Source organism: Symphalangus syndactylus, chromosome 17 (genome assembly GCF_028878055.3).
Source record: "Symphalangus syndactylus isolate Jambi chromosome 17, NHGRI_mSymSyn1-v2.1_pri, whole genome shotgun sequence".
Lineage (NCBI taxonomy): Eukaryota > Metazoa > Chordata > Mammalia > Primates > Hylobatidae > Symphalangus > Symphalangus syndactylus.
In genome coordinates this window covers 17,024,472-17,046,679 of record NC_072439.2, presented here as the reverse complement: position 1 = coordinate 17,046,679, position 22,208 = coordinate 17,024,472, and the positions used below count along the sequence as shown (strand labels likewise).

The window sequence follows — 22,208 nt, the reverse complement described above, 5'->3', positions numbered from 1 at the left end:
GTCTCCACTTCCCACCCTCAGCCTCCCCATATCTCCCCCAACAGCTGGGTCCCTGAAGAACCATCAGGAAGTAGACATGAATGTCGTGAGGATCTGCTTCCAGGCCTCATATCGGGACCAGCAGGGACAGATGCGCCGGATGGATCCTGTGCTTTCTGAGCCCGTCTATGACAAGAGTGAGTTGAGAGTGCTGTGGCCATTAGGATTACCCTCGGCTGCAGGTGTCAGAATGTCCCACTTACAGAGGCATGAATGGCTCAGGCGCCGTGGCTCATGCCTGTGATCCCAACACTTTGGGAGGTCGAGGTCGGAGGATTGCTTGAGCCCAGGAGTTCAAGACCAGCCTGGGCAACTTGGCAAAACCCTGTCTCTATAAAAAATTTAAAAATTAGCTGGGTGGCCAGGCACGGTGGCTCATGCCGGTAATCCCAGCACTTTGGGAGGCCAAGGTGGGCAGGTCACCTGAGAAGTCAGGAGTTTGAGACCAGCCTGGCCAACATGCCAAAATGCTGTCTCTACTAAAAATACAAAAATTAGCTGGGCGCAGTGGCAGGCAACTATAATCCCAGCTACTCAGGAGGCTGAGGCAGAAGAATTCCTTGAACCCGGGAGGCGGAGGTTGCAGTGAGCCGAGATCGCGTCACTGCGCTCCAGCCTGTGCAACAGAGTGAGATTCCATCTCAAAAAAAGAAAAAAAATTAGTTGGGCATGGTGACATGCACCTGTAGTCCCAGCTACTTTGGAGGCTGAGGTGGGAAGATTGCTTGAGCCCAGGAGGTTGAGGCTGCAGTGAGCTGTGATCATGCCACTGCAGTCCAGCCTGGGCAACAGAGCAAGTGGTGAAATCCTGTCTCTACTAAAAATGCAAAAATTAGCTGGGCATGGTGGCACACACCTGTAATCCCAGCTACCTGGGAGGCGGAGGTTGCAGTGAGCTGAGATTGCACCACTGCACTCTAGCCTGGGCAGTGGAGAAGGACTCCGTCTCAAAAAACAAGAAAAAAAAATCAAATGCAAAATGGAATCTTCTAGTGTTGTAGAATGAACACTCTGTACTATACCAGGCAGCCCAAGGGAAGAGGCAGCATAAGTAATAATCTCTCTCCCTTTCTGAGAGAGTGCATTATATTCCACAGAATCACCCTGGTAGACTTCTGCTTATTTCTCAGTGGCCAGACCTTGGTCCCATGGCCACTGCTAGTTGCAGGGTGGTCTGGGAAAGCAAGTGCTTAGATTTTTCAACCTCTATAGAAGGGTACAGGCATAGAAGAGGGGATTGGGAATAACTGGTAGGTTTTAGCCAACCCATAGTGACTGCTGTGAGCATCAAAATGGGATATTAATTCAGTCAGGGCATTTATGGATGCAAGTGATAGAATCCCAACTTAGACGGGCGCGGTGGCTCACGCCTGTAATCCCAGCACTTTGGGAGGCCAAGGCGGGCGGATCACGAGGTCAGGAGATCGAGACCATCCTGGCTAACATGGCGAAACCCCATCTCTACTAAAAATCCAAAAAAAAAATTAGCCGGGTGTCCTGGCGGGAGCCTGTAGTCCCAGCTACTCGGGAGGCTGAGGCAGGAGAATGGCGTGAACTCTGGAGGCGGAGCTTGCAGTGAGCCGAGATCACACCACTGTACTCCAGCCTAGGCAACAGAGCGAGACTCCTTCTCAAAAAAAAAAAAAAAAAAAAAAAAAAAAAAAAAAAAAAAAAAAAAAAAAAAGAATCCTTACTTAAATAGGCTTAAGGGGGAAAAAAGAGAATAATTTGTTCTATTTGTTCTATTAACGAGAAAAATGCAGATGTAGCATAGTGCTTCAGGTCTGGCTGCATGCAGGACCTCAGTGATGTCATTAGAGATCTGTCTCTTTTTGTCTCTCAGCTGTTCTTCCTCCATGTTAGAATCCATGCTTATATCCTACCTGCCTGGCACCTCTCCCCTACTCCCAAAGCTGCTTTTAGCTTCTCTTACCTAATAGCTTTGCTTAAAGTCTCAGGTCTATCTCTCATTGGCCTGGTTTTGGTAATTTGCTCCTTTTTGACCAATCAGCTTTGGCCAGAGGGATGCACTGCTCTAATTGGCCAAGTGTGGGGCACGTGATCAATTACTGCTGAGCTAGGAAGTGGGCTCAGCCCTGCCCAATCCCAGTTACTAAGATGAGGGGTGGTCCCTTGAGGGAAAATTGGAGGCTGTTAAAAGAAAAGGGGCCAGGACTACTAGATGGGGAAAACAACAGGTGTCCACTACAAGATTACAGTCTGTCAAACTCTCCTCAAGGAACCTTCTCTCACCTGGGACCCCATCAACTCTCCCTGAGGTCTTAGGGTCTCCCTTAAACATTTTTAAAAAATTATTCTTATTATTTTTTTTTAGAGATAGGGTCTCACTCTGTTGCCTAGGCAGTCATGCAGTGGTGCAGTCATAGCTTACTGCAGCCTGAACTCCTGGGCTCAAGTGATCCTCCCAGTTCAGCCTCACAAGTAGCTGAGACTACAGGCATGTGCCACCACACCTGGCTAAGTTTTATTTTTAAAACTTTTTGTAGAGCTAGAGTCTCACCATGTTACCCAGGCTGGTACGGAACTCCTGGGCTCAAACGATCCTCCCTTCTCGGCCCCTCAAGTGCTGGCATTACAGGTGTGAGCCGTCATGCCTGACTAATTTTTTTTTTCTTTTTTGAGAGAGATGGGGTCTGCTATGTTGCCCAGGCTGGTCTTGAACTTCTGGCCTCATGTGATCTTCCTGGCTGGGCCCCCAAAAGTGCTCAGATTACAGGTGTGAGCTAGCTACCTTGCCTAGCAAAGGATCTTCTTTTGTTTTATTTGTTTGTTTGTTTGTTTTTTGTTTTGAGACGGAGTCTTCCTCTGTCACCCACGATGGAGTGCAGTGGTGCAGTCTCAGCTCCCTGCAACCCCTGCCTCCTGGGTTCAAGCAATTCTTCCGCCTCAGCCTCCTGAGTAACTGGGACCACACCCAGCTAATTTTTGTATTTTCAGTAGAGTCAGGGTTTCACCATGTTGGCCAGGCTGATCTCGAACTCCTGACCTCAAGTGATCCACCTGCCTTGGCCTCCCAAAGAGCTGGGATTACAGGCGTGAGCCACCATGCCTGACAAAAGATCTTCGTTTTGGACAGACACTCACCGGACCTCAGCGTGAGGGCTGACGATTGTCCATTAACCCCTCCTGTCCGAGTGACTTTTCTCCACCTGGACTAGGGTTCCATGAGGATCAGATGCCCTGCCTTTTCAATTCCCCACCTCTCCAGCCCCGGGGATGGCACCCATTGGGTGCCCAGTAAGGGTTTGGTGACTGAATTCTCTGGATTTTTTTTTTTTTTTTTGAGATGGAGTGTCACTCTGTTACCCAAGCTGGAGTGCAGTGGCGCAATCTCTGCCCACTGCAAGCTCCACCTCTCGGGTTCACGCCATTCTCCTGCCTCAGCCTCCCGAGTAGCTGGGACTACAGGCGCCCGCCACCACACCTGGCTAATTTTTTGTATTTTTAGTAGAGACGGGGTTTCACCGTGTTAGCCAGGATGGTCTCGATCTCCTGACCTCGTGATCTACCCGCCTCGGCCTCCCAAAGTGCTGGGATTACAGGCGTGAGCCACCGCGCCCGGTCTGGATTTTTTTTTTTATACACTTCTTCCTCTCGCTCCTTCGCAGAATCCACAAACACGTCAGAGCTGCGGATTTGCCGAATTAACAAGGAAAGTGGGCCGTGCACGGGTGGTGAGGAGCTCTACTTGCTCTGCGACAAGGTGCAGAAAGGTGAGGGGCCTGGGGCAGCAAGCTTGGGCAGAGCGGGGTCTGGCAACTTGGAGGGGTAGCCAGGGAGCCCAGGAGGATGAAAGCATGAGAAAGAGCTGGTTAACCAGGACACCAGAGTGCAAGGGTCCAGAACGCTGTCTTTACAGTCAGACACAGCTGATGGGTTCATTCACTCCCTGAGTCGCTTGCTCACCCGTCTCCGTAGGATGACGGAGGCTCGTCTGTGGTGACCCATGCTGCGTGCTAGGCGGTGCCATTACAGAGCTCACAACACGTCCAGAGGACTCTGATGTTAAGGGTGGAGTTGCATAAATGAACGGTTTATGGTGGTTCTGATAAGGGCTATGGGTAAAGCAAACAGGACAGGAGAAGCAACTCCATTTCATTCACCTCTGTTCAAATGGCCCTTCCTCAAACGGGCTTTTAAAAAAAAAGACAGTTGGTCACCGTGGCTCAAGCCTGTAATCCCAGCAATTTGGGAGGCTGAGGCAGGTGGATCACTTGAGCTCAGGAGTTCGAGACCAGCCTGGGCAACGTGGTGAAAACCCGTATCTACTAAAAATACGAAAATTAGGGCTGGGTGCAGCAGCTTATGCCTGCAATCCCAGCACTTTGGGAGGCCAAGGTGGGCGGATCACCTGAGGTCAGGAGTTCGACACCACCCTGGCCAACATGGTGAAACCCCATCTCTACTAAAAAACACAAAAATGAGCTGGGTGTGGTGGCACACACCTGTAATCCCAGCTACTTGGGAGGCTGAGGCAGGAGAATCGCTTGAACCTGGGAGGCAGAGGCTGCAGTGAGCCAAGATTGTACCACTGCTCTCCAGCCAGGGCGACAGAGACAGACCCTGTCTCAAAAAATCAAAACCAAAAACAAACCGACTGGGCCAGTGGCTCATGCCTGTAATCCTAGCACTTTGGGAGGCTGAGGTGGGAGGATCACTTGAGCCCAGGAGTTTGAGTCCAGTCTGGGCAACATACTAAGCCCCCACCTCTACAAAAAAAAATTCTTTTAAATTAAAAAATAGCCAGGCATTAGGCCGGGTGTGGTGGCTCACACCTGTAATCCCAATACTTTGGGAGGCCAAAGTGTGCAGATCACTTATGGTCAGGAGTTCAAAACCAGCATGGCCAACATGGTGAAACCCTGTCCCTACTAAAAATACAAAAATTAGCTGGGTGTGGTGGCGCACACCTGTAATTCCAGCTACTTGGGAGGCTGAGGCACGAGAATCACTTCAACCTGGGAGGCAGAGGTTGCAGTGAGCCGAGATCATGCCATTGCACTCCAGCCTGGGCCACAGAGCAAGACTCCATCTCAAAAAAAAAAAAAAAAAAAAATATATATATATATATATATATACATATATATATATATATACATATATACATATATATATACATATATACATATATATATACATATATACATATATATATACATATATACATATATACATATATATACATATATACATATATATATATACATATATACATATATATATATACATATATACATATATATATATATACATATATACACATATATACATAAAACACTTAGTGACTGGCACATAATAGGTGCTCAACAGAAAGCTAGCTGCCACTATGAGCCACTATGATTCATTTTTTGTTTTTTTTTTTTTGAGATGGAGTTTTGCTCTTGTGGCCCAGGCTGGAGTGCAATGGCACAATCTCAGCTCACTGCAACCTCTCCCTCCTTGGTTCAAGTGATTCTCCTGCCTTAGCCTCCCAAGTAGCTGGGACTACAGGTGTGTGCCACCACAGCCGGCTAATTTTTTTTAGATGGAGTCTCACTCTGTCACCCAGGCTGGAATACAGTGGCACGATCTCGGTTCACTGAAACCTCTGCTTCCCGGGTTCAAGTGATTCTCCTGCCTCAGACTCCTGAGTAGCTGGTATTACAGGCACACACCACCACACCATGCTAATTTTTGTATTTTTAGTAGACACGGGGTTTCACCATGTTGGTCAGCCTGGCCTTGAACTCCTGACCTCAGATGATCCACCCTCCTTGGCCTCCCAAAGTGCTGGGATTACAGGCGTGAGCCACCATGCCCGGCCTAATTTTGTATTTTTAGTAGAGACGGGGTTTCACCATGTTGGTCAGGCTGGTCTCGAACTCCTGACCTCAAGTGATCCACCCACCTCAGCCTTCCAAAGCGCTGGGATTACAGGTGTGAGCCACTGTGCCTGGTGGTTAGTTTTATTTTTAGGAATATTAGAGGCCGGGCATGGTGGCTCACGCCTGTAATCCCAGCACTTTGGGAGGCCAAAGTGGGAGGATTGCTTGTATCCAGGACTTTGAGACCAGCCTGGGCAACATGGCGAAACCCCTTCTCTACAAAAAATACAAAAAAATCAGCCGGGTGTAGTGGTGCATGCCTGTAATCCTAGCTACTTGGGAGGCTGAGGTAGGAAGATTTCAATGCCCAGAGGCAGAGGTTGCAGTGAGCCAAGATCATGGCATTTCACTCCAGCCTGGGTAACAGAGCGATACCCTGTCTCAAAAAAAAAAAAAAAAAACAAGGCTGGGCACAGTGGCTCACGCCTGTAATCTCAGCACTTTGGGAGGCCAAGGCAGGCAGATCACGAGGTCAGGAGATCAAGACCATCCTGTCTAACATGGTGAAACCCCATCTCTACTAAAAATACAAAAAATTAGCCGGGCGTGGTGGCAGGCGCCTGTAGTCTCAGCTACTCAGGAGGCTGAGGCAGGAGAATGGCGTGAACCCGGGAGGTGGAGCCTACACTGAGCCGAGATCGCACCACTGCACTCCAGCCTGGGTGACAGAGTGAGACTCCGTCTCAAAAAAAAAAAAAAAAAAAAACCAACAAAAAATTAGCCAGACGTGGTGGTGAGCGCCTGTAATCCCAGCTACTCAGGAGGCTGAGGCAGGAGAATCGCTTGAACCTGGGAGGCGGAGGTTGCAGTGAGCCGAGATTGCGCCATTGCACTCCAGCCTGGGCAACAGAGCAAGACTCTCAAAAAAAAAGAGGAATATTAGTCTTGATTTTGGGGGAGGCTGGGCAAGTTGGGAGCACAGTGGCCCAGATGTCCTGGCTTAGCTGATGTCCCCCATTTCCTGCCAGAGGACATATCAGTGGTGTTCAGCAGGGCCTCCTGGGAAGGTCGGGCTGACTTCTCCCAGGCCGACGTGCACCGCCAGATTGCCATTGTGTTCAAGACGCCGCCCTACGAGGACCTGGAGATTGTCGAGCCCGTGACAGTCAACGTCTTCCTGCAGCGGCTCACCGATGGGGTCTGCAGCGAGCCATTGCCTTTCACGTACCTGCCTCGTGACCATGGTAACTACAGCAACCCAGGGTGACCCACCACCTCGGAGACTAGGTCTTCGGCCTTGAGGAGACCCCAGTGGGGATGGGAAAGAGGCAGAACTAGAATGCAGGCTCAGAGCTACAGAGACAGTGTTCAGATCCTGGCTCTGCTGCTTACTGGTTGTGTGACCTTGGCCTCTCTGAGCCTCATTCTTCTATGCAAAATGGAAATAACAGTAGCTGTCCTGTGACATTTGGAGAGTATTTAATCTTTCCTCCCCTCAGCATCCTGCACATGCCTGGGCCTGTGCTCGGTATTGCTAGAGACACAGCAGTGACCAACACAGCCCTTAGCTGTGTCCTCATGAGACTTATAGTCCTGAGGATAGGGGACAGCCTGTCCCTACAGAGTGATGACCAGAGTGGGCAGGACTGGAATGAAGTGCTCAAGGGCTTGCGTTGCCCAAAGGGGGCACCTGACCCAGCTGTGGGCGTCAGGGAAGGCTTCTTGGAGGAGGGGACAGCTGAGCTGAGGACAGGAGGATGACTAAGCAGGGAAGTTTTCTAGGGAAGTAGTGAGAGTGGAGGAAGAGTGTTTTAAACAGCTGGAACAGCAGGTGCAAAAGTCCTGAGGCCGGATTGTGCCTGGGGTGCTCCAGGAACAACAAAGAGGCCAGTGTGTAGGCCGGGCGCGGTGGCTCATGCCTGTAATCACAGCAATTTGGGAGGCCGAGGCAGGCGGATCACCTGAAGTTAGGAGTTCGAGACCAGCCTGACCAGCACGGTGAAACCCTGTCTCCACTAAAAATACAAAAATTAGCTGGTTGTATTGGTGGGCGCCTGTAGTCCCAGCTACTCGGGAGGCTGAGGCAGAATTGCTTGAACCCGGTAGGCAGAGGTTGCAGTGAGCCAAGATTGTGCCATTGCACTTCAGCCTGGGCGAAAGAGCAAGACTCACTATAGGCACCCACCACCATGCCCGGCTAATTTTAGTATTTAGTGTGTGTCCCTGATATCTCCTCAACAGACAGCTACGGCGTGGACAAGAAGCGGAAACGGGGGATGCCTGACGTCCTTGGGGAGCTGAACAGCTCTGGTGTGTGCCCTCTGCCCCTTTCCACCGCCATCCCCAGGTTCTGGGGAGGGGACAGCTGACCCCACTGCCCTGTCCCACCCCAGGCTGGGGAGGAAGGGCTGTCGGGGAACAGGGGTCCTCATCTCTGCCTTCCCTCAGACCCCCATGGCATCGAGAGCAAACGGCGGAAGAAAAAGCCGGCCATCCTGGACCACTTCCTGCCCAACCACGGCTCAGGTGGGTCCCAGCTACACATAAGCCCCTGTCCCCTGGGTGGGCAGAGGGTAAGTGGCACCCTTGCTTTTCTGGCCTCTTCACGCCCTCCAAGAGCAGCCACAAGGCGAGTCACTCAGCACTTAGCCAGCAACATAGAGTGGAAAGAATGAGGGCTCTGGAGACAGAATGGAAGTTCTGATCTCTCCTGGGCCATTTCCTTGCTATGTGACCTTCGTTAAGTTGCTCTACCTCTCAGAGCCTCAGGGACTCCTTTGAAAAGGCCCAGTACATACTTAGCTCAGTGGTGTTTTAAAATTTAATCTATTCCTTTTTTTTTTTGGAGATGGAGTCTTGCTCTGTTGCCCAGACTGCAGTGCAGTGGCATGATCTCAGCTCACTACAACCTCTGCCTCCTGAGTTCAAGCAATTCTCCTGCTTCAGGCTCACAAGTAGCTGGGACTAAAGGCATGCACCACCACGCCTGGCTAATTTTTGTATTTTTTAGTAGAGACGGGGTTTCACCACATTGGCCAGGCTGGTCCTGAACTCTTGACCTCAAGTGATCTGCTTGCCTCAGCCTCCCAAAGTGCTGGGATTACAGGCGTGAGCCACTGCACCCCACCTATGATCACATTTAACTGCATTTACAGCAAAAAATAACAGGGGCTTCAACAGGATGGAACGTTATTTCTTGTCTCACATACGTAGTCCGTAGGGACTGAAAGTGGCTCATGACTGTAATCTCAACACTTTGGGAGGCTGAGGTGGGTGGACTGCTTCAGTCCAGGAGTTTGAGACCAGCCTGGCCAACATGGCAAAACCCTGTTTCTACTAAAAATACAAAAATTAGCCGAGTGTGGTGGTGCACGCCTGTAGTCCCAGCTACTCAGAGGCTGAGGCAGAAGAATCACTTGAACCCAGGAGGTGGAGGTTGCGGTGAGCCAAGATTGCACCACTGCACTTTAGCCTGAGCAACAGAATGAGACCCTTCTCAAAACAACAACAACAAGAAACAGGACTGGCACTGTGGCTCACGCCTGTAATCCCAGCACTTTGGGAGGCCAAGGCAGGTAGATCACGAGGTCAAAAGAGAGAGACCATCCTGGCCAAGATGGTGAAACTCCATCTCTACTAAAAATACAAAAATTAGCTGGATGTGGTGGCACATGCCTGTAGTCCCAGCTACTTGGGAGGCTGAGGCAGGAGAATCATTTGAACCCAAAAGGTGGAGGCTGCAGTGAGCCAAGATGGTGCCACTGTGTTCCAGCCTGGCCAACAAAGCGAGACTCCGTCTCAAAAACAAGAAACAAAAAACAGTCCATAGGTAGGTGTTCCAGGGATGGTCTGGTGACTGCATGATCATCAAGAGACCGAGGCTTCTGTCATTTTCAGTTCACCATCTCATGGTGCAAGGTGGCTGCTGTAGCTCCAGCCATTATGCCCACATTCCAGTTAGCAGACCTTAGTCACATGATCACATCAGGCTGCAAGGAAAGCTAGAAAATAGTCCCAATAGCCTTGTGTCTCTAAGGTTTGTCTTGTTCCAAAAAGAGAGTCCCTCTTTTTTTTTTTTTGAGATAGTCTTGCTCTGTTGCCTAGGTTGGAGTGCAGTGGCATGATCTCGGCTCACTGTAACGTCCACCTCCCAGGTTCAAGTGATTCTCCTGCCTCAGCCACCCAAGTAGCTGGGATTACAGGCGCCCACCACCACGCCCGGCTAATTTTTGTATTTTTGGGAGAGACGGGGTTTTGCCATGTTGGCCAGGCTGGTCTTGAACTCCTGACCTCAGGTAATCTGCCCGCCTTGGCCTGCCAAAGTGCTGGGATTACAGGCGTGAGCCACCATGCCTGGCCTGAGAATCCCTCTTATAATGAAACTTTTTTATTTGATTGTTATTTTTTCTTAAGTCCCCATTATGCCTGAGAATGACATTTATTTTTTGTGACAATTTTGGGACTGGTGACTTCCCAACTTGTGTCTCCCAAGGTCTGAAGATTTTACTTTTTGGGTTATCTCTGTATGTTGGGGGGCTTTGGAACCTCTTCTCCTTTCTCACTCTCAGGGAAAACTCTCCACAGCTGTGTAGCAGCATGGTTTCAACTCTAGTTCCACAACAGCTGTGTGAGCCTTCCACTTACTTTCCCTCAGTGCGTTAGTTTACTTATTATTATTATTTTGAGAGAGACGGTCTTGCTCTGTTGCCCAGGCTGGAGTGCAGTGGTGTGATCATACTTCGCTGCAGCCTCAAACTGGGCTCAAGCAATCCTCCTGCCTCAGCCTGCCAAGTAGCTGAGACTACAGGCAAGCACCACCACACCCAGCTAACTTTTAAATAAATTTTTTGTAGAGACAGGGTCTCGCTATGTTGTGTTGGGATTACAGATGTGAACCACCACGCTTGGCCTTCAATTTACTTATTATCTGAGAATGGTGATAGTCCCACATGGATTCTCCTTGGGATTAAGAGGGCACCTAAGGCCAGGCTTGGTGGCTCACACCTGTAATCCCAGCACTTTGGGAGGCCGAGGCAGGTGGCTCACCTGAGGTCAGGAGTTCCAGACCAGTCTGGCAAACATGGTGAAACCCCATCTCTACTAAAAAGACAAGAATTAGCTGGGTGTGGCACGTGCCTGGCCTGTAGTTCCAGCTACTCGGGAGACTGAGGCGGGGGAATCAACTTGAACCGGGGAGGCAGAGGTTGCAGTGAGCCAAGAGCACGTCACTGCACTCCAGCTGGGGTGACAGAATGAGACTCCATCTCAAAAAAAAAAAAAAAAAAAAAAAGGCCACCTTGATATCACATTTTGCAGGGAGTGGGGCATTTGATTTAGGGCCTGATCAGAAGTTGGCCCTGAATCACACTACTCTTCTCTGTCTTCATTCCCGTAGGCCCGTTCCTCCCGCCGTCAACCCTGCTGCCAGACCCTGACTTCTTCTCTGGCACCGTGTCCCTGCCCGGCCTGGAGCCCCCTGGCGGGCCTGACCTCCTGGACGATGGCTTTGCCTACGACCCTACGGCCCCCACACTCTTCACTATGCTGGACCTGCTGCCCCCGGCACCGCCACACGCTAGCGCTGTTGTGTGCAGCGGAGGTGCCGGGGCCGTGGTTGGGGAGACCCCCGGCCCTGAACCACTGACGCTGGACTCGTACCAGGCCCCGGGTCCCGGGGATGGAGGCACCGCCAGCCTCGTGGGCAGCAACATGTTCCCCAATCAGTACCGCGAGGCGGCCTTTGGGGGCGGCCTCCTATCCCCGGGGCCTGAAGCCACGTAGCCCCGCGATGCCAGAGGAGGGGCACTGGGTGGGGAGGGAGGTGGAGGAGCCGTGCAATCCCAACCAGGATGTCTAGCACCCCCATCCCCTTGGCCCTTCCTCATGCTTCTGAAGTGGACATATTCAGCCTTGGCGAGAAGCTCCGTTGCACGGGTTTCCCCTTGAGCCCATTTTACAGATGAGGAAACTGAGTCCGGAGAAGAAAAGGGACATGGCTCCCGTGCAGTAGCTTGTTAAAGCTGCCTCTGTCCCCACATGTGGGGGCACATTCTCCAGTAGGATTCGGAAAAGATTGTACATATGGGAGGAGGGGGCAGATTCCCGGCCCTCCCTCCCCAGACTTGAAGGTGGGGGGTAGGTTGGTTGTTCAGAGTCTTCCCAATAAAGATGAGTTTTTGAGCCCTGGGTGTTTCGTCTGTTCTGCGCTTGGGAAATGCCCTAGTCCCTTAGTAACAAAGAAAGCCTCCAGGCTGGGGGCTCAGATCTGTCATCCCAGCACTTTGGGAGGCCAAGGCAGGAGGATCGCTTGAACTCACGAGTTTGAGACCAGCCTGGGCAACATGACGAAACCTAGTCTCTACAAAAAATACAAAAATTAGTCGGGCGTGGTGCTGAGCGCCTGTAATCCCAGCTACTCCGGAGGCTGAGGTGGGAGGATCGCTTGAGCCCAGGAGGTGGACGTTGCAGTGAGCCAAGACCGCACCACTGCGCTCCAGCTTGGGCGACAGCGCGAGGCTGTGTCTCAAAAAAATATAAAAATAAAAGTAAAAAATAAGACCGGGCATGGTGGCTCATGGCTGTAATCCCAGCACTTTGGGAGGCCGAGGCAGGTGGATCACATGAGGTCAGGAGTTTGAGACCAGCCTGACCAAAATGGTGAAACCCTGTCTCCACTAAAAATACAAAAATTAGCCGGGCTTGGTGGCGCGCGCCTGTAGTCCCAGCTGAGGTGGGAGAATAGCCGGGAGGCTGAGATGGGAGAATAGCTGAAACCCAGGAGGCAAAGGTTGCAGTGAGCCTAGATCGCGCCACTGCCTTCTAGCCTGGGAGACAAAGAGAGGCTCCGTCTCAAGAAAAAAAATTAAATAAATAAAATTTAAAAAGATAAAAAGATAAAGCATCGAAATTCTTCCCTCGTCCGCTCTCCCACTTCTTCCTCAGGATCCCGCCTCTCTCGACTCTGGGACCCGCCTCTCACGTCGGCGGAAGTGCGCTGCAGGGCGCTCCACCGTGCTCCGCCCCCTCCCCCGGCGCAGTCTTTCATTTCCGTTTCCGGTGCGGGCCGCGCGCGAGCGCAGCGGTGGGAGGCGGCGACCAGCCGGTGAGTGCAGGCGGCGGGCTCGACCTCCGGGTTTTCAGGCAGGCGTCAGCCCAGCTTCTCCCTTTCCTCAGGCTCTCCCCATGCTGCTGTGGGCTTCTGCTGCGTCCCGGCCCCGAGGATCGCTCGTCCCTCACCCCATTCGGCCTGACGGGCCTCAGGCCGCGCCCGTGCCCCGGCTGGGGGCCAGAAGTTGCCGCATCGGACTCGGCCTTCGGCCCAGCAGCTTATCACAGGCCCCGCCCCCTTGTCAAAAAAAAACAAAAAACAAAACAAAACCCAGCCCAAATCCTCAGGCCGCGACGCAACCCGCAAGCCCTGTCCAAACCTTCGGTCTCCGCCCTTTCCCACAAGCCCTGCCCCCAAGCTCAGCCCACGCCCTCCCGTCAGCCAGCTCCGCCTCTCTCAGGCTCTGCGCTCTTTTTCCTTGGATACTCTCCCCACCCCGCCATCTAGATCTCATCTTTAGACCTCAGCTTCACTCTGGTCTCCTTGCAACACTCCCTCCCCGTGTTCCCACTCCTTCTAGCATCTTCATCTTCTGCCACGCCCTTCACCTGTCCTCGACCTCCACCTTCATACAACTGCACTGTTCCCTTAAAGGCTTTCTCCGATTTCCTCCACCTGCCTTCATCCTTATCCTCCTTATCCCTCTACCACCCAGACTCATACCCAACCCCACGCATGGCCCCTAGTGGGAGCCTTTTCAGCTCTTCTCTTTCCCTTGAGCTCCAGCCTTAAGTGCTCAGGGTTTGCCTTCTGACCCTACTTCAAACACTATTGATGTTTCAAAACCTTTCATCCCCGACTCCAGTGCGTGGAATCTAGGACACCCCTTTCCCAGGGATGCTCACCTCAGAATCACCTAAGCGTTTTTCAGAATGCCCAAGCTGCCAGATCGAAGTTGTTAGGGATAGACTTGAACATCTGGCATACTGTTCTGCAGCTTCACTTCTGCTCCCTGAAGCTAAGAGATGTGTTGTTTGGGATCGACTCTGTCACCAACTTGTTAGATGACTTTGATTCTGCCCATACGGTTTTCACAGACCATCTGACTTTCTTGGTCCCTTCATCCCTCAGGTTGAGGCCCCAGGCTTGGCCTCACCACAATGTGGCACGAGGCTCGGAAGCATGAGCGGAAGCTTCGAGGCATGATGGTCGACTACAAGAAGAGGGCGGAGCGGAGACGGGAGTATTACGAAAAGATCGTGAGTAACTGGCCTTTTTTCTGGGGTGAGGGACCCTGGGTTGGGGGGCACAGCTGGTCATCCTGGTAAAATCTGGGCTTGGAAGTATGTCGAGACAAGAGGCTCCTTTCCTCAGGAGTATATTCATTAATCTTTTCTTGAGCATAATCATTGGTAGGATCCCAAGGGCTTCTGTTTGTTGTAGCATACTGTGTCATTTGGTGTGGCCTCCCAGCGCCGATCTGGTGTTAGCAAGAAAGAGGGTAGTCTCTGTAACCCTCAGAGCAGTCCTGATGTTATACTGGCCACCTCCAGAATGTTGTCTGTTTCTCTTATTGCTGGGTTCCCCGTTCTCAGAAGAGCTCAGCCACTCTTGAGGTTTGGCTTGGCACACAATAGCAGTGAGTGTTAAGTTGGCCTGGCACGGTGGATCACGCCTGTAATCCCAGGTGGATCACCTGAGGTCACGAGTTCGAGACCAGCCTGGCCAAAAGGGTGAAACCTCATCTCTACTAAAGATACAAAAATTAGCCAGGCTTAGTGGTGTGTGCATGTAGTCCCAGCTACTCGGGAGGCTGAGGCACGAGAATTGCTTGAGCCCGGGAAGAGGAGGCTGCAGTGCATGGAGATTGTGCCACTGAACTCCAGCCTGGGTGACAGAGCAAGACTCACGCCTGTAATCCCAGCACTTTGGGAGGCCAAGGTGGGCGGATCACGAGGTCAGGAGATAGCGACTGTCCTGGCTAACACGGTGAAACCCCATCTCTACTAAAAATACAAAAAATTAGCCGGGCAAGGTGGCGGACGCCTGTAGTCCCAGCTACTCGGGAGGCTGAGGCAGGAGAATGGTGTGAACCCGGGGGGCGGAGCCTGCAGTGGGCCGAGATAGCGCCATTGCACTCCAGCCTGGGCAACAGCGAGACTCTGTCTCAAAAAAAAAAAAAAAAAAAAAAAAGACTGTCTCAAAAAAAAGGAGTGAATATTAAGTGAAACCTGACCACTTCCCTCTCCTGTCTGATGCTTCAGTTGTTTTTGCGGGGAAGACCAAACTATCCCTGGCTTAAAAGACCCTTGTGGTCTGACCACTCAGCTTCATCCTTGGACAGCTCCACTGGCCTTCTGTTTCTGCCACCACAGGGCTTTGGCCTGTATTAGCCCCTCCTCACCTGTTTAACTCCTGTGTATCCTTGGGATCCCAGCTTGAAATGGCACCTGTTTACTAGGTTTAGTTTTCCTGTCAGATGACATTTATATAGAACTTTCCCGTTTACTCTTGTATTACTGCCCCAGCCTCCTCCCTGGTCTGCTGGCCTCCAGTCCTGGCTCCTCCAGTCTGTCCTCCCTAGAAGAGTCCAACAGGCCTTTCTAAAGCACAAAACTGACCCTGTCCCTTCATTGCTCGGAGCACCTCTATGGCTCCTAAGTGCTCTTGAGAGAAAGCCCAGGCTCCTCACTGTGGCCTTTAGGGTCCTGCATGGTCTGGCCTTTGCCCTTCCTCGAGACTCACACCACCCCACACTCTGCCTTGTTCCTTTGCACAAGTCATTTTGGCCTCCTTGCTATTCCTCCACTGACCCAAGCGCTCCCTGGCCACGGGACCTTTGTATGAGCTCTTCCCATACCTGGTTAACTACTGCTCATCTGTCAGATCTCAGTCCTCAGAGAAGTCTTGTTTCCCAAGCTCAGTCAGGTGTCCTCTAAAAATGCCATAATCATAGCTCCCTTTCCTTCCCCTTTGTGGAATTTAACACACTTAAGATACACATTCATGGGCCTGGTGTGGTGGCTCACGCCTGTAATCCCAGCATTTTGGGGGCCAGGGCAGGTGGATCACCTCAGGTCAAGAGTTTGAGACCAGCCTGGCTAACATGATGAAACCTCGTCTCTACTAAAAATACAAAAATTAGCTGGAGGTGGTGAGAAGCCTGGGCTTTCTCTCAAGGGCACTTAGGAGGCATAGAGGTGCTCTGAGCAATGAAGGGACAGGGTCAGTTTTGTGCTTTAGAAAGTCCTCTTGGACTCTTCTAGGGAGGACAGACTGGAGGCCAGCAGACCAGGGAGGAGGCTGGCGCAGTAATACAGGAGTAAATGGTAATCCCAGCTACTCGGGAGGCTGAGGCAGGAGAATTGCCTGAACCCGGGAGGCAGAGGTTGCATTGCTATCCAGCCTGGGCAACAGAGCGAGACTCCATCTCAAAAAAAAAATTTTGTGTATATATATATATATATATATACACACACGCACACGCACGCACAGTTTGAACATCCCTAATTCAAAATCTGAAATGCTCCAAAATTTTTTTTTTTTTTTTTTTTTCTGAGACGGAGTCTCGCTCTGTCGCCCAGGCTGGAGTGCAGTGGCGCAATCTCGGCTCACTGCAAGCTCCGCCTCCCGGGTTCACGCCATTCTCCTGCCTCAGCCTCTCCGAGTAGCTGGGACTACAGACGCCCGCCACCGCGCCCGGCTAATTTTTTGTATTTTTAGTAGAGACGGGGTTTCACCGTGGTCTCGATCTCTTGACCTCGTGATCTGCCCGCCTCGGCCTCCCAAAGTGCTGGGATTACAAGCGTGAGCCACCGCGCCCGGCCAATCTCTTTTTTTTTTTAAGACAGAGTCTTGCTCAGTCGCCCAGGCTGGAGTGCAGTGGCATGATCTCAGCTCACTGTAACCTCCACCCGCCAGGTTCAAGCTATTCTCCTGCCTCACTCAACCTCCTGAGTAGCTAGAATTACGGACGTGTGCCACTATGCCTGGCTAATTTTTGCACTTTTGGTAGAGACAGGGTTTCACCATGTTGGTCAGGCTAGTCTTGAACTCCCGACCTCAGGTGATTTGTTTGCCTCGGCCTCCCAAAGTGCCGGGATTACAGACATGAGCCACCACGCCCGGCTAGCTCCAAAATCTGAAACTTTCTGCATACTGACATGATGCCCCACTACAAGTGGAAAGTTTCACATGTAAGTACTTAACACAAACTTTGTTTCATGCACAAAATTATTTAAAATATTGTATACAATTACCTTTAGGCTGCGCTTATAAAGTATAAATGAATTTGGTCTTTGGACTTGGGTGCCATCCCTAAGATATCTCATTATGAATAGGCAAATATTCCAAAATCTGAAAAAATCCGAAACGCTTCTGATCCCAAGCACTTCGGATAAGGAACACTTACCGTGTGTGTGTGTGTGTGTGTGTGTGTGTGTGTGTGTGTGTGTGTGAGTGTATGTGTATAAAAACCCCGTCTTTACTAAAAATACAAAAAATTAGCCGGGCGTGGTGGCGGGCGCCTGTAGTCCCACTTACTTGGGAGGCTGAGGCAGGAGAATGGCATGAACCCAGGAGACGGAGCTTGCAGTGAGCGAGACTCCGTCTCAAAAAAAAAAAAAAATGTTTATCCATTCATACGTATATGCACATACCCAGCTCTGTGAGCCTGGGGACTAGTTATATTTGGGTCACATTTGTACCCTAGGGTTGAGTCCATCAAATATGGTTTGAAAGAATAGATGAATAAAACAATATTAACAACAGTAGGCCAGGCGCGGTGGCTCACACCTGTAATCCCAGCACTTTGGGAGGCTGAGACAGGCGGATCACGAGGTCAGGAGATCGAGACCATCCTGGCTAACACGGTGAAACCCCGTCTCTACTAAAAATACAAAAAATTAGCCAGGCGCGGTGGCAGGCGCCTGTAGTCCCAGCTATTCGGGAGGCTGAGGCAGGAGAATGGCGTGAACCCTGGAGGCGGAGCTTGCAGTGAGCCGAGGTCACGCCACTGCACTCCAGCCTGGGCGACAGAGTGAGACTCCGTCTCAAAAAAAAAAAAAAAGAAATATTAACAATAGCAATTAACCATTTAATTGATCCTTCGCAGGCACCCTTAGGCCATGTGAGAGATGCAGGATTTTTTTTGAATCCCCACAGTCACCCGTGAGACAGAGACTGCTCTTACTTCCACTCAGCAGAGAAGAGGAAGCTCTGAGAGCTCCTTGCTTGCCTCTGCCACCCAGGAAGGAACCACGGGGCTAAAGGGAGAACTCATCTCTGATAGTGTCAGAATGTTGTGACCATGAAGGCAAGGCCTGGGTCTCTGTTGGTCATAGCTGAGGCCCCAGCAGTGGCCTAGGAACACGGCACTCAGGAATGAATAGCTACCCTTTTTTTTTTTTTTTTGAGATAGAGTCTCGCTCTGTCGCCCAGGCTGGAATGCAGTGGCACGATCTCAGCTCATTGCAACTTCCGCCTTCCAGGTTCAAGCAATTCTCCTGCCTTAGCCTCCCAAGCAGCTGGGACTACAGGTGCCCACCACCATGCCCGGCTAATTTTTGTATTTTTAGTAGAGACAGGGTTTCACCATATTGGCCAGGCTGGTCTCAAACTCCTGACCGCAAGTGATCCACCCGCCTCAGCTTCCCAAAGCGCTGGGATTATAGATGTGAGCCACCACACCCGGCCTAGCTGCCATTTATTAAGGGCCCATGGTGTGCCAGACCCAGTGCTCACCAGCTTGGCATAGTAGTCCTTTTAACAGGCCTGCAAGGTGGGTATTGGTCATGCCTGTGTTAAAGGTGATGCCACGATAACAGCTAATGCTGTTGAGCAGTTCTCTGGTAACCACTGTGCTAACTACTTGGCTTGTGTCTCCGCTTCATCAAAGCCACACCCAAGGCTAGGAGGTGGTTCTTACTATTTCCATTTTACAGAGGACAAAACTGGAGCACGGAGATACGTGGCTTACAGTCACATAGCATGAGGGCACAGCTGGCACTGTAACCCAGTCTCTGACCCTTAACCTCTCTAAGCTTTTCACCTGCGCCTTATCATGCAGAAATAGAGGTTCAAAAAGGTGAGGCGTAGCAAGACCCCATCTCTGCAAAAAATAATAAAAAAAAAATTAGCCAGGTTTGGTGGCATGCGCCTGTGGTCCCAGCTACTTGGGAGGCTGAGGCAAGATGAGACCTGGGAGGGTGGGGCTACAGTGAACTGTGATTGCACCACTGCACTGGAACCTGGGTGACAGAGTGAGACCCTGTCTCAAAAAAGAAAGGTGAAGCGACTTGCCCAAGGTGACACAGCCAGGAGGTGAGATCCCATCATGGTTAGTCCTTAGAATTTGGGAGTCATGGGGCTCTGGGTTCAAATTCTAGCGATCCCACTTACCTATAGTGTGACATGGGCAAGTGACTGCCTCCCTGAGCCCATTTCCTCTTCCACATGCGAAATGATGTCACATGGACAATCAGCTTTGGCTCTAACAAACCTAGAGCATCCATCAGTGGCTTAAACAAGATAGACGTTTATTTCTTAGTCACTGAAAAGCCAAGAGGTAGCCAGTTAGCTCGGGGACCTAAGCCGCTTCTGTTTTGTTCTCCTGGGCACAGCTTCTCTTCCCAGTGTTGCAACAAGGTCTAAGAGGCTCTGACCATCGTGTCTTCATTCTATCCAGCAGGGAGGAAAAAGAGAGGAAAAGGGGCAAAGCGCTCATGCCATTTGTTGAGAAAGTTTCTAGGCCAGGTGCGGTCGCTCACACCTGTAATCCTAGCACTTCGGGAGGCCGAGGCAGGAGGGTTGCTTGAGCCCAGGAGTTCGAGACCAGCCTGGACAACATGGTGAAACCCCTTCTATACTAAAATATACAAAAATTAGCCGAGTATGGTGGCGTGCATCTGCGGTCCCAGCTCCTCAAGAGGGTGAGGTGGGAGGATCTCTTGAACCCGGGAGGTGGAGGCTGCAGTGAGCTGTGACTGTACCACTGCACTCCAGCCTGAGTGGGAGAATAAGACCCTGTCTTTAAAAAAAAAGTTTCTGGATGTTTTCCCGTAACATTTCCACTCCTCCCCTGCTGACCAGGAAGTAGTCTCATGAACAGCAGTGAGGAAGGCTAAGAGGTGTAGACTTTATTCTGGGTCGCCCTGACCAGATATATTTGGAGTTCTATTACTGTTGTAGGAAAGGGAATAGATGTTGGTTGCCAATTAATGGTTTGCCACAAACAGAGACAAGAGCATGTCCTTCGATGTTGTCGCAGTGTTGGACACACGGACCACTGAGAGAGGCCTGGCCAGCATCGCTATCGCTCAGTAAATATTAGCTCTTGTTATTGACGTTACTGTTCCTGATAGAGCTGGAGTTTGGATCCAGGTGGAGGGATGGTGCAGAGGAAAGAAGGCTGGAGCTGGGACTCCAGGCCCCCTCCCTGTTAGCAGGGGAGCTTGCTGCATTGTATTCCCCCTCAGGACAGTGGTGACGACCAACCCCTCTCACTGGATAATGGGGAAGAGCTCAAAGAACCAATGTCTGTGGGTGCTTTGTGGTGCAGGCCTGTACAAGCGGCCATTGTCCCTGTATGCGAACGTGACCTGCATTCCGATCTGGGCTGCCAAGCTGTGGAGTATGGCGGGGCCGTGGCTGATGGCTGCTTTGAGGAGGGGACTCTCATCTCAGTCTTGGGCCGAGAGCGGAGGCTGTGGAGCGAGTGTCAGTGAAGCTGCGGTAGATTGTGGCAGGCTGAATAAGTGTGTCCAGATGCAGTTGGTTTCTTTCTTGATTTGTCGTTAGAGCCTGCTTTCTCTCCCTGTCTTCAGTCCCAGGCAGACTCCGGTTCTGTCATTGCTTCTGTCCTTGTCAACTTTCCTTTTTAATCAGTGGTTTGGAAAAGAAACAATCCTCTGTTGATACGGAAATGAGAAGTAAACAGGTGGCAGCTCAGGTGTCGCCTCTTCCAGGAAGCTCCAGACTGACCCCCAAGTCCGGGTCAGGTGTTCCCCCTGTGGGCCCCCATCTCAGCGCTGTCCACTTTAGGTTGTTCTTGTGTGGGGACAAGTCTTTGTCCCACACTGGACTGTGAGCCCATGAGGGCAGGGCCAGGGCTATCTCAGTTACTGCCATACCCTAGCACAAGGCCGGCTTAACAGTTGAATGAAGGAATCAATGAACAACTTTATGAACTCCTCTGACACAATCTGATCCTAGAGACAGGATAATCCAGTGGTTAAGAGTTGGTTTTGGGCTGGGCGCGGTGGCTCAAGCCTGTAATCCCAGCACTTTGGGAGGCCGAGGCAGGCGGATCACGAGGTCAGGAGATCGAGACCATCCTGGCTAACACGGTGAAACCCCGTCTCTACTAAAAATACAAAAAATTAGCCAGGCGTGTTGGCGGGCGCCTGTAGTCCCAGCTACTCGGGAGGCTGAGGCAGGAGAATGGCGTGAACCCGGGAGGCGGAGCTTGCAGTGAGCTGAGATCGCGCCACTGCACTCCAGCCTGGGGGACAAAGAAAGACTCCGTCTCAAAAAAAAAAGAGTTGGTTTTGGGCTGGGAGCGGTGGCTCATGCCTGTAATTCCAACACTTTGGGAGGCTGAGGTGAGCGGATCACCTGAGGTCAGTTCAAGACCAGCCTGACCAACGTGGAGAAACCTCATCTCTACTAAAAATACAAAATTAGCTGGGCATTGTGGTGCATGCCTGTAGTTCCAGCTACCTGGGAGGCTGAGGCAGGAGAATCGCTTGAACCCGGGAGGCAGAGATTGTGGTTAGCCTAGATCGCGCCATTGCAGCCCAGCCTGGGCAACAAGAGTGAAACTCTGTCTCAAAAAAAAAAAAAAAAAAAAAAAAAGGCCGGGCGCGGTAGCTTACGCTTGTAATCCCAGCACGGCTGAGGCAGGAGAATGGCGTGAACCCGGGAGGCGGAGCTTGCAGTGAACTGAGATCGCGCCACTGCACTCCAGCATTCCGGCCTGGGTGACAGAGCGAGACTCCGTCTCAAAAAAAAGTGGATTTTGGATCTTGAAGAGGTACTTATACACTTATGTTCATTACAGTGTTATTAGCAATAGCCAAGAGGTGGACGCAAGCTAAATGTCCATTGAGGGATACATCGAGAAAGAAAATGTGGTCTCTACACATAATGCAATATTATTCAATCTTAAAAAAGAAAGAAATCCTGTCCTATGCTACAATATCAGTGAGCCCTGAAGATGTTATGCTAAGTGAAATAAGCCAGTCGCAAAAAGACAGTATTGTATGATCCGCTCATAAGTATCTAAAATAGTTAAACCT

The 22,208-nt window shown here is 51.1% G+C and overlaps 2 protein-coding genes across 7 annotated transcripts in view; both read left to right on the top strand.

Annotated features, from left to right (window-relative positions):
- RELB (RELB proto-oncogene, NF-kB subunit) overlaps positions 1-12,044 on the top strand; it is a 37,056-nt gene extending 25,012 nt beyond the window's left edge. For both annotated transcript variants that reach the window (XM_055251144.2, XM_055251143.2), the window contains 6 exons: positions 45-176; positions 3,669-3,773; positions 6,893-7,108; positions 8,106-8,174; positions 8,313-8,390; positions 11,260-12,044. In XM_055251144.2, the coding sequence (XP_055107119.1) occupies positions 45-176; positions 3,669-3,773; positions 6,893-7,108; positions 8,106-8,174; positions 8,313-8,390; positions 11,260-11,645 (986 nt within the window). In that variant the 3' untranslated portion in view covers positions 11,646-12,044. The remainder of the gene's footprint in view (positions 1-44; positions 177-3,668; positions 3,774-6,892; positions 7,109-8,105; positions 8,175-8,312; positions 8,391-11,259) is intronic.
- Positions 12,045-12,897: 853 nt separating this feature from the next.
- Positions 12,898-22,208, top strand: part of CLASRP (CLK4 associating serine/arginine rich protein) — a 32,438-nt gene continuing 23,127 nt past the window's right edge. For 2 of the 5 annotated variants that reach the window (XM_055249478.2, XM_055249477.2), the window contains exons 1-2: positions 12,903-12,966; positions 14,044-14,171. In XM_055249478.2, coding sequence (XP_055105453.1) covers positions 14,073-14,171 — 99 coding nt within the window. In that variant the 5' untranslated portion in view covers positions 12,903-12,966; positions 14,044-14,072. Of the gene's footprint in view, positions 12,967-14,043; positions 14,172-22,208 lie in introns of all 5 variants that reach the window. The other 3 variants (XR_008652100.2, XM_063620734.1, XM_063620733.1) reach the window with 2 other exon arrangements.